Source organism: Anomaloglossus baeobatrachus, chromosome 9 (genome assembly GCF_048569485.1).
Source record: "Anomaloglossus baeobatrachus isolate aAnoBae1 chromosome 9, aAnoBae1.hap1, whole genome shotgun sequence".
Taxonomy (NCBI): domain Eukaryota; kingdom Metazoa; phylum Chordata; class Amphibia; order Anura; family Aromobatidae; genus Anomaloglossus; species Anomaloglossus baeobatrachus.
The window spans coordinates 79,841,123-79,853,783 of NC_134361.1; the positions used below are offsets into that span (position 1 = coordinate 79,841,123).

At 42.2% G+C, this 12,661-nt stretch overlaps 1 protein-coding gene across 1 annotated transcript in view; it reads right to left on the minus strand.

Moving 5' to 3' along the window:
* IL1RAPL2 (interleukin 1 receptor accessory protein like 2) overlaps positions 1 to 12,661 on the minus strand; it is a 1,148,049-nt gene that overhangs the window by 47,286 nt on the left and 1,088,102 nt on the right. The window contains exon 9 of the mRNA XM_075323820.1: positions 3,561 to 3,704. Within this exon, the coding sequence (XP_075179935.1) occupies positions 3,561 to 3,704 (144 nt within the window). The remainder of the gene's footprint in view (positions 1 to 3,560; positions 3,705 to 12,661) is intronic.

Here is a 12,661-nt window from a genome sequence, read left to right on the forward strand (position 1 = left end):
CATGATAATACATGGAGATCTACTCACCAGTCCACGCCATTGCTGTCCATGGTGCTGATATCTCCTGTTCTCCTGTTTCCGACCGCTGTCTCTCCTCTGCAGCTACTCCCAGGTCGGTGGTGCAGTGCATAAATGCATATGCATGAGAATAATTAGCTGGCCTGGAAGCAGGAGAGAGCAGTGGCTGGAGACAGCATCACTGGAGAAGGTGAGTTTAAAAAGCTTTTTATTTTAAATGTCCGTGTTTTTCTGTTACGTGTTTCACGGATCACACCATAGTGGTCTGTGGGACATCAGTGATGCCAAAAAAAAATGGACTTCTGTCCGTGAGGAGCACACTGACTCGTGTGTACATTACATGTGAACACCTCAGTAAAAAACAATCACTGATGTGTGCGCAGACCCATTGATTTTAATGGGTCTGTATATCTCTGTGATTCTGGTATGTGAAAAAACAGTAACATACTTACCAGATTCACTGACGTGTAATAGAGACCTTAAGTAGAAATGGAAGTTCGGTTCGGTGGGTTCACCTGGACTTTATATAAAGTTTGCTTTGAATGGTTTAGCTGGACTTTATTTAATGTTTAGTTTGGACCTGAATCCCAATAGAAATCACTAACTGGGCCGTTCAGGTCTCTGCCCTCATACAGCCAGCCATAAACAGATCGCTTCTGGGGGTGGGTGGTCAGAGTTTTTTGTTTTTTTTTTGGGGTGCACACTACATCCGATCACGCTGTTGTTAACCCCAGTGTGAGCCGATCAAACACTACAAGCAGCTCACACTGGGCTGAGCACCGAGAGTACCCGAGCACAGCAATGCTTGCCCGAGTGGTTTGTATACGTAAAGTACCCAAACTTTTTTTTTTTTTAAAGTCCGTGTTTGGTCTGAACTTCAAACACTGAACCTCGGATTCACTCATCTCTACTCCTAAGCCATCTATCATGCAGATCATAGAAAGATGAATAAAATGATTCCTTGGTATTGTCGATCTAATATTTTATGCCAAAATAATCCACATTTTTGTTATATGTAACTGAGCTGTTAAGTCTTATGGGCCAAACATAGATCTCCCTGAGGCTACATTCACATAACCGTTCCGTTTTTTGCGGTCCGCAAAAACGGTCCGTTTTTTTCACGGATGCGTTCGTGTGGCATCCGTTCCGTTCCGTATACGATCCGTGTGTCATCCGTGTGCCTTCCGTTTTTTTTGTGGACCGCTAAAAATGGAAGCAGCAAGAAAGATAAATAGATGATGAGTAGATATAGAGATGGATAGATAGATATAGAGACAGAGAGATAGAGGGATGAATGAATGAATAAATAGAGGAATGGATAGATAGATAGATAATGGATAGACAGATAGATAACGGATAGATGAATAGATAGATAGATAGATAGATAGATGAGAAAGACATATATAATGTCCTACGCCCCTGCATATTCTAAGCTGGCAACCTTTAGTGACTTTCATGTGCTTAGCCTTATATTTAGCGAACAAATAAATAATTAAAAAAAACGACGTGGGGTCCCCCTATCTTTTGTAGCCAGCTAGGGTAAAGCAGACGGCTGCAGCCTGCAGACCACATCTGGCAGCTTCACCTTGGCTGGTAATCCAAAACAGAGGGCACCCCACGCTGTTATTTTAAATTAAATAAATAATTTAAAACAAAAAACACGGGGTCCCCCCCAAATTGGATCACCAGCCAAGGTAAAGCAGACAGCTGTGGTCTGATATTCTCAGACTAGGGAGGTTCACTGTTATTGGTCACTCCCCAGCTTAAAAATAGCAGGCCACAGCCACCCCAGAAGTGGCGCATCCATTAGATGTGCCAATCCTGGCGCTTTGCCCCAACTCATCCCATTGTCCTTGTGCGGTGGCAAACGGGGTAATATATGGGGTTGCTGCCAGATGTGTAATGTCACCTGGCATCAAGCCCTGGTGTTAGTGATGTCATGCATCTATCAGATATCTGACATCACGACTCCAGTCAGTAATAAAAAAAAAAAAAAAATAGACAACAAAAAAAGTTTTATTTGAAAAAACACTCCCCAAAACATTCCCTCTTTCACCAAGTTATTGACAAGAACAATCAAATCTGGATCCAGCATAATCCAATAAAGGGGTCCCACGACGATCTGTACCATAGTCACTGTCCCAGTCAATGAAGAATAGAATGTTCCCCATTGGCTGGGAGAGTAGTGCAGTGAGCTGAGCTAAAATCAATGGGTCAGCCCAGGTCACTACAGGGGATGACGAGCGCTGCTGTCGGGAAGTTAGATGAGATCATTACCTGCTGTGACCATCTCCTGTACTCCTGACGTCAGCGCTGTCACTGACTTCTATGCCCACCGCATTCACAGTGAAGAATCGCGAAAGCCCGTAATGTAACCACTAGTGACAGTCTCGGGCCGCCCGCGAGACGTGATGTGAGAACGCGGCGGGCATAGAAGGCAGTGACAGCGCTGACGTCAGGAGTGCAGGAGATCGTCACAGCAGGTAATGATCTCATCTAACCTCCTGACAGCAGCGCTCATCATCCCCGCGGCTGCACGCACTGCAGTGTGAGAAGCTGCTGATACTGCGGGCAGACACTGACACACTGCAGTGCCAGCAGCCGCGGGGCTGGAGCAAGACACAGACTGCACGGGCATCCGACGGAGGTCACACAGAAGTGCTTCCGTGCGGCTTCCGGGGATTTTGCGGGCCCATTGACTTGTATTGAGTCACAGTCTGTTATTACGGAACAGAATAAGACATGTTCCATAATAAGGGAACGGACATACGGCATCCAATGTGTTTTTTTGTAGGCTCGGATGCATACGGAAGTGTTTCCGTGTGTCATCCGATCCTACACAAAAGACATTAAAAAGATGGTCTTGTCCGTGGGTCCGCAAAAAAACAGGTACTGACCAGGACAAACGGAACGATCATGTGAATGAGCCCTGAGAATCAACCTCCAGAAATTAATATAAATGAAAGGGGAATATTACCAGTGTGAGACATGTAGATGAGGAAAGTAGACTGTCAGTCATTACGTGTCTCACACTGGTAACTCCACCTTTCATTTAAAATTAGCTTTGGAGGCCGATTCTCAGGAACAATTCATCAGATCGCACATATCAAAGGATCATTTTATTCAACTTTCTATGACCCACTTGCTAATATAGATGGCTTAGGAAGGTTGATCCCACTAATTTATTTCCTTTACTATAAAACAGTTTTAATATCCATGTTATGATAGGAATAAACATTAGATATTAAAAATAAAGTGAGATTCCCATTAAAATATTGTAATTCACTTGACAGTATTTAGTAGATCATCCCACCAAATCATTATTATAGGTCCTGAAAGCATACCAAGGAAGAAAACTCCCAGAACTCATGCACGGTTACAGATATTTAGTAGGTGCCACATCCACAGAGGAAGACTACTATTGCCCACTGAAATCCCACTTAGCATTTTGCTAGTAAAGGCTATATGATAAAAGTCTAAACTTGATTGGCTATTGGTCATTGTATGTAAACCATTAAAAGACAAAAGCAAAAACCACATACCTTCTGCAGCTTCATCACTTCCAAAATTCTGTCTGTAGAAGAGCATGATTTCTATATTATAGCATTTATAGAACGTGACGAGTAAAATAAATACAATAAGGATAGCACCAAGACCTCCAGCAAGTTCCATGTTATACTTTAGTTCTGGGGAAAAAAAAACAATACAAAATAAATTACCTACATATAAAACATGAAATAAAACACACTAAAAATCTGTAATTTTTTAAAGCATGACTATTCTAAACATACATGAGCTGCAACCTTGTCTTTAGAAAAATGTTTTTTTAAGAAAACCTAACAAAAATAACTATTATATGTTCTCTATAATTGTGTCATGCAGTGATGAGATGTCACTTGGCCACATTAAAGAGAATCTGTCAGCAACATTTTGCTACCCCATCTGAGAACTGCATGATGTAGGGACAGAGGCCCTGATTCCAGTGATGTGTCACTTACTATGCTGCTGGCTGACGTACGAATTGAAAACTGTTTTTTTTCTGATTGAGTTCTCTGAATGCTGAGCTGTATAACCCCGCCCTCACTACTGATTGGCAGATTTCTGTGTACAATTTGCATAAACAAAACAAAAAGCTGCCAATCAACGATGGAGGTGGGGTTAGACTACCGGGCAGCACGCCAAATAGTCTTCAAGTGATAATCTCCTGCTGATAAAACAGTGATGGTATAGAAACTATACTAAGCAGCCCAGTAAGTGACACATCGACGAAATCAGGATTTCTGTCTCTACATATTAGGTAGCAAAAACGTAGTGACAGATTTCCATTAAAAAAATACTAACAAGGAGACATCACTTGGCCTTTAAACGTTAGAGACTATGGCCACGTAACACAAAATCATAATGAAGAACATTCCACTGAGAAAGCCGAAAATCAAACTTATGTGCACAGTTAAAAAAAGAAAAATCTGCTTTTTTGATCTTTGTTTTTGGTTTTTGTGTTTTTTTTCAATGACACAACTAGAAAAAAAAGAATTAATATTCCTAAACAGAAAACAAAATAAACATAAAATAATATTATTGTCTCTATTGCCCAGTAATGTTTTTCCCTTTTTTTTTCTTTTTCTTTTTCTTTTTTTTTTACCAAGGATACTGGATGTTTGCTACATACTCCAGAAAGTTTCACGGTTTTCATTGCTATGTCGATAAAATTTAAAAAACAAAGTTTAGAATAATGTAAATGTGTAAAAAGTAGATTTCTTATAGCATTTGTGAGAAATTCTGAGCTTAAACTCAATTTTTATTTAAGCTGCCAAATATCCTATCCTTAGATTCATTTTCTGAATTAAGGCTATGTTCACACAGGACGTTTTTGGTGCTTTTTTTGCATTTTTTTTTTTCATTTGTTTCATGCAAATCCATGCTATTAAAAAACTGCTTTTTCCAGAAATCTCATGTCCACAAAGACACACCTGAATTTTTTTTCCTGACGGAAATGGCAAAATGCTGCATTTTTGCTGCGTTTTTTTTTTTTTTTTAAAGCAGCAGCATATCAATTATTTCAGCATTTTTGTTGCTTTTTTCACGATGCAATATGAGAAAAAAATGCAGCTGTGTTTTTTTGCTGCTTTTTAAGTCAATTAAACTATTTAAACATAAACTGTACACAAATGAAACACCTAAAAAGCAGCACAAAAAGTGTCATAAAATTATGCAAAACATGCAGCAAAAAATGCAGCTTTGTAACTGCCAAGAGATCAGATTTTGCTGCCAAAATAAAGCACTAAATATGTAGCAAAAATGCTCTGTGTGAACATATCCTAAAAGAGAATTCTGTCCTCATATGACTGCTCAGAGTAGGAGAAAATATTAACCCTTTCACGACCTAGGATGTAACTAATCATGAAGGGGATGTCACCGTCGTCTGCTGCGGTGAGCCAGCGGGGATCCCCGCACATGTGTGCTGATTTGTACAGCAGACATGTGCGGCTAGCAGGTGCAGGTGGATTCGGGATCCACCCACGCCTGTTAACTCTTTGGTTCACACTGTTAAAATGTGACTGTGCAATGTAAATCGCCTTTCCCCGCCACCATCGGAGGCCCCGTGACACGATCATGGTCAGCCAATAGTTGCCATGGTAGCGACTGGTCATGTGATGACTTCTGTTGCTATCAATATGTAGTTCCTGTTACAACTGACAAAGCACTGGCTGTAAGGCTGGAATCACACTTATGCGTGTAAAATCGGTCCGAGTCTCATGCTAGAAAGTAGCATGAGCTCTGTTCACATTATGATCAGTGTGCAATGCAACTGCAATGCGATCCTGGGATTTTTCTCATAATAGCTGTCCATGTGCAATGCGTGTTTGATGCGTATGGGATCCGTTTTTACTATGTCATTTGCCATTCAGCTCTGCTACATGGCCGCTGACAGCAGACACAGACAGAGCCATGTAGCAGAGCTGAATGGCCGCTGACAACAGACACAGACAGCCGCACGATCAGAATGAAGTCGGATGAACTTTACCCGACTTCCTTGTCATCCAGCGGCTCTGTCTGTGTGGCATGGCCTGATTTTCGGTCACCGGTGAAGGTCTCACCGGTGACCTCAAATCCCCTGAGTGACTGCAGTGATCTGCGCTTTCAGTGGTGCCGTCACTGAGGTTACCCGCGACCACAGCTGAAGTCCTCCCACTGAGATCTGTGGCTGCGATTAACTTGAGTGACGTCACCGCTGATAGCGCGACTCACTTCAGTCACTGAGGAGAGCTCACAGAGAGTGGTCGTGGTCTGTGACCGCTCTCAGTCAGCTTCTGATGTAGCAGAGCTGAAAGCATCGTGGGACCTCTGTGGATTACGTCGGACCTGGAGAGGTACAGTTAGGTCCAGAAATATTTGGACAGTGACACAATTTTCGCGAGTTGGGCTCTGCATGCCACCACATTGGATTTGAAATGAAACCTCTACAACAGAATTCAAGTGCAGATTGTATCGTTTAATTTGAAGGTTTGAACAAAAATATCTGATAGAAATTGTAGGAATTGTACACATTTGGACAAATAAACCAAACCCAAAATTTTTTTTTTTATTTTCAATATTTTGTTGCGAATCCTTTGGAGGCAGTCACTGCCTTAAGTCTGGAACCCATGGACATCACCAAACGCTGGGTTTCCTCCTTCTTAATGCTTTGCCAGGCCTTTACAGCCGCAGCCTTCAGGTCTTGCTTGTTTGTGGGTCTTTCCGTCTTAAGTCTGGATTTGAGCAAGTGAAATGCATGCTCAATTGGGTTAAGATCTGGTGATTGACTTGGCCATTGCAGAATGTTCCACTTTTTTGCACTCATGAACTCCTGGGTAGTTTTGGCTGTATGCTTGGGGTCATTGTCCATCTGTACTATGAAGCGCCGTCCGATCAACTTTGCGGCATTTGGCTGAATCTGGGCTGAAAGTATATACCGGTACACTTCAGAATTCATCCGGCTACTCTTGTCTGCTGTTATATCATCAATAAACACAAGTGACCCAGTGCCATTGAAAGCCATGCATGCCCATGCCATCACGTTGCCTCCACCATGTTTTACAGAGGATGTGGTGTGCCTTGGATCATGTGCCATTCCCTTTCTTCTCCAAACTTTTTTCTTCCCATCATTCTGGTAGAGGTTGATCTTGGTCTCATCTGTTCATAGAATACTTTTCCAGAACTGAGCTGGCTTCATGAGGTGTTTTTCAGCAAATTTCACTCTGGCCTGTCTATTTTTGGAATTGATAAATGGTTTGCATCTAGATGTGAACCCTTTGTATTTACTTTCATGGAGTCTTCACTGAGAGTGTTCTGGACTTCAGTTGATGTTGTGAATGGGTTCTTCTTCACCAAAGAAAGTATGCGGCGATCATCCACCACTGTTGTCATCCGTGGACGCCCAGGCCTTTTTGAGTTCCCAAGCTCACCAGTCAATTCCTTTTTTCTCAGAATGTACCCGACTGTTGATTTTGCTACTCCAAGCATGTCTGCTATCTCTCTGATGGATTTTTTCTTTTTTTTCAGCCTCAGGATGTTCTGCTTCACCTCAATTGAGAGTTCCTTAGACCGCATGTTGTCTGGTCACAGCAACAGCTTCCAAATGCAAAACCACACACCTGTAATCAACCCCAGACCTTTTAACTACTTCATTGATTACAGGTTAACGAGGGAGACGCCTTCAGAGTTAATTGCAGCCCTTAGAGTCCCTTGTCCAATTACTTTTGGTCCCTTGAAAAAGAAGAGGCTATGCATTACAGAGCTATGATTCCTAAACCCTTTCTCCGATTTGGATGTGAAAACTCTCATATTGCAGCTGGGAGTGTGCACTTTCAGCCCATATTATATATATAATTGTATTTCTGAACATGTTTTTGTAAACAGCTAAAATATCAAAACTTGTGTCACTGTCCAAATATTTCTGGACCTAACTGTATTTCGGGACTTTAATTAAATGGTGAAAGAGGTTGTTGTTTTTTGTCATTTATTACAAATAAAGGTTTTTTGGGATGTGTGTTTATTTTCTTTAACTAATAGGTTAATCATGGAAGGTATCTTGGGGAGACGTCTGCCATGAATAACCTAGGACTTAGTGGCAGCTATGGGCTGCTGCCATTAACTCCTTATTACCTTGATTGCCACCGCACCAGGGCAATTCAAGTCCCCAAATACCCTTCCATGTCCGACGTAATCCACAGAGGTCCCACAACGCTTTCAGCCCTGCTACATCAGAAGCTGACAGAGAGCGGTCACAGACCATGACCGCTCTCTGTGAGCTCCCCGCAGCAACTGAAGTGAGTCGTGCTATCAGCGATGACATCACTCAGGTTACCCGCGGCCACAGATCTCAGCTGGAGGACTTCTGCTGTGGCCGCGGGTGACCTGAGTGACAGCACCGCTGATAGCGCAGATCACTGCAGTCACTCAGGGGATTTGCGGTCACCGGTGAGACCTTCCCCGGTGACCGCAAATCAGGCCATGACACACAGACAGAGCCGCTGGATGACAAGGAAGTCGGGTGAAGTTCATCCGACTGCATTCTGATCGTGCGGCTGTCTGTGTCTGTTGTCAGTGGCCATTCAGCTCTGCTACATGGCTCTGTCTGTGTCTGCTGTCAGCGGCCATGTAGCAGAGCTGAATGGCAAATGACATAGTAAAAACGGATCCCATACGCATCAAACACGCATTGCATATGGACAGCTATTATGAGAAAAATCCCAGGATCGCATTGCAGTTGCATTGCACACTGATCATAACGTGAACAGAGCTCATGCTATTTTCTAGCATGAGACTCGGACCGAATTTACATGCACAAATGTGTTTCCAGCCTAACAGGAGAGCAGCATTTCTGATGATCAGAGCTGTGCTGCTCTAATCAGCAGAAATTAATGAGCGATCAGACTGCTGATCCTTATAGCCTCCTAAAGGGAAGAGAAACATAAAAAACGTAAAAAAAAAGCTGAAAAAAATAAAAAACAAATAAACCTAAAAGTTCAAATCACCCCCCATTCGTCTCATTGAAAATTAAAGAGTTAAAAAAATGAAAAATATGCGAGTACACATATTTGGTATCACCGTATTCAAAATCTGTTAGTCTGATCTATCAAAATATAAAATCAATTAACCTGATCGGTAAACAGCGTAGAGGCAAAGAAATCCCAGACGCCAAAATTAAGTTTTTTGGTTGTCGCAAATTTTGCACAAAATGCAATAACAGGCGATCAAAACATAGCATCTGCGCAAAAGTGGTACCACTAAAAACGTCAGCTCGAGACGCAAAAAAATGATCTATCACTGAGCCTCATATCCCAAAAAATGAGAACACTACAGGTCATGGAAAATGGTGCATTAAGTGCGCCACTTTTTTTTAACAAATTTCTGAATTTTTTAACCCTTTTAATAAATGTAAACCTATACATGTTTGGTGTCTATGAATTTGTACCAACCTGAGGCATCACACAGACACATCAGTTTTACTGTATAGTGAAAATGGTGAATAAAGAACCCCTAAAACAATCGTGCAATTTTTCCACACTTGACATTTTTTGGCTGTTTTCCAATACACTATATGGTAAAATAAGCCCTCATATGTCAAGATTGATGGAAAAATAAAAAAGTTACGGCTCTCGGAAGAAGAGAAGCAAAAACCCCACCTCCCGAAAAATGGAAAATCACCCAAAAGTGAAGAGGTTAATGGATGCCTCTATTGATTTTCACTAGATTACGCTGTCATTATTGGTAGGACTTTGAATGGAGCAAGAGTTAGGCTACTTTCACAGTTGCGTTGAATGGCATCCGTTGCATTGCGTTGTGTGACGAATGCACCGGATGCGTTGCATATAGTGGCTCAACGGATGCAACGGATCGTACAAAATAACGCAATCCGTTATAGTTTCTTTTTCTTGACTTTACACATCTGGGCATGCGCAGTTGTGTAAATGACGGATTCTAACGGAATCCGCCACCATAGGCGTCCATTATAAAAATAACGAACGCCGATGGAATCCTGCAGGTTGCGCTTTTTTTTACACTTCGCCAAGTGCAGAAAAATGCTACATGCAGCGTTCCCTCCGCCCGACGGTCACTGACGGTCAGCGTCAAAACAATTGATGCGCCGCAAGACCATCCGTTGCTATCCATAGCTAATAGAAGTCTATGAGGAATAAACGGTTTCCTGCAACGGTTACCCTAATTTCTCAAGGCGTCGGATAGCAATAGATGCCGTTCAACGCAAGTGTGAAAGTACCCTTAGGCGGGCTTTGCACGTTGCGACATCGCAAGCCGATGCTGCGATGTCGCACGCGATAGTCCCCGCCCCCGTCGCAGGTCCGATATCGTGTGATAGCTGGCGTAGCGAAAATTATCGCTACGCCAGCTTCACATGCACTCACCTGCCCTGCGACCGTCGCTCTGGCCGGCGACCCGCCTCCTTCCTAAGGGGGCAGGTCGTGCGGCGTCATAGCGACGTCACACGGCAGGCGGCCAATAGCGGCGGAGGGGCGGAGATGAGCAGGATGTAAACATCCTGCCCACCTCCTTCCTTCCGCATATCCTACGGAAGCCGCAGTGACGCCGGTAGGAGATGTTCCTCGCTCCTGCGGCTTCACACACAGCGATGCGTGCTGCCCCGGGAACGATGAACAACATCGGACCGTCGCGTCAACGTAATTATGGATTACGCTGACGCTGCACCGATGATACGATTACGACGATTTTGCGCTCGTTAATCGTATCATCTAGGCTTTACACAGTACGATGTCGCATGTGATGCCGGATGTGCGTCACTTTCAATTTGACCCCACCGACATCGCACCTGCGATGTCGTAGTGTGCAAAGCCGCCCTTACACGTGTGCACCATCACAATAATAAAGCACTGACCAAGATAAGGCAATTATATTTTGGTCAAAAAACTCCTGTTAGATAGGAAAAAAAAAAAACTTTAACAATGCAGCAGTTAACCCCCTCCCCCCCAAAAAAAAGTAAGTTTAACAGTTTTACTCACAGCTTTTAGCAGCTCAGGAGTTAATTTCTTTTTATAACATATTATGCAATGATTATGCTAGTGACAATATGCCACCCATATTGCGCTAAATGTAAAATAAGTACTAATCAGCTCTCATATAAACACATGTCTTACGAATGCACGGCGCGGTAACAAATCATTTGCATCTCTCTCATCATGATGACTGTTGGAGAATGCCAGTATCTTGGAGACGTACTTGTTGAGCTGAAAGCTCCTCGCTCTTTGCCAGGTGTACATGTAAATGTACTTTCTTTTTTCGGCCTCTGTGCTAATTATGTTTTGAATGAAGAACAAGGGTGTTATTACATCTAATCTGACAAGTGATTTGGAAATGACGTGCCTTGCATCTCGACGCCTTGATTTGCTGCGGCATTGTTTTTGTGCGGAATGTGCTGGCTTTTAAAGAAAGCATTAAATGTCAGGGTCTCCCCCTGTGCAAGCCTATGTACTGTACAAACCGCAAGTAAATATTCACTGTATAGCTTATATTATTCATTGCATAAGGGGGAGGTCTGCCTTCTTAAAAGAAAAAAATTAAGCAACTTTGCAAACAGTACTTTTTAAAAAAATATCATTCTGAGTCTGCAGCTCCTATGCAATCCTATTACAATTCCAATATAACTGAACACAAAAAAAGCCATTTTTACTATTTTGTTTCTGCAGATACAGTGATATGGATTGCGATAATTTTCCTGCCAACTTGCCTCATTTTACTTTCTTTTGTCCTGTATACAGCAGGTGAAAAAAGTATTGAACACGTCACCAATTTTCTAAGTAAATATATTTCTAAAGGTGCTATTGATATGAATTTCTCACTATATGTCAATAACAATGCATCCAATCCACACAGGCAAAGAAATCAAACCATAGATGGTCATAAATTTAGTAATGTGCAAGAATGAGAAATCACACAGTGAAAGTATTGAACACGACAAGAAAGAAAGGTGCAAAAAGCAATGGAAAGTCATGACATCAGATTAAATCTATCAGTAATTAGAAAGCAATCCTGACACTTAGTGAAATATAATGTCAGCTGGTTCAACTGATGGCCTATAAAAAGGTGTCTCATTACCAAGGTGTTACACAAGAAACATCTCATGATGGGCAAAACCAGTGAGCGGTCTCAAGACCTCTGCAACTTTATTGTTGTAAAATATACTGATGGCATTAGATACAGAAGAGTTTTTAAACTGCTGAAGGTTCCAGTCAGCACTCTTGGGGCCATAATCTGGAAGACGAAAGAAGATCATTTCACCATAAACTGGCAATGACAAGGTGCATCTCACAAAAATTCACACAGAGGAGTGAAAAGAATGATCAGAAGAGTTGTCCAAGAGCCAATAATCACCAGTGAAGAGCTACAGAAAGGCTTTGATAATTGTTTCAAAGAAAACAATAAGTAATCGACTCAACCTTTATGGCCTGTATGCACGCTCACCACACAAGACTCTATTGCTGGTTCAACAGCATTAAAATTTGGTTTAATAATATTTAGACAAGCCTGTGAAATACTGGGTGGATACAGTCTGGTCAGATGAGACCAAAATTGAACTCTTTAGATGCCATAATATATACCATGCTTGGAGCCCAAAAGGCAAATCACC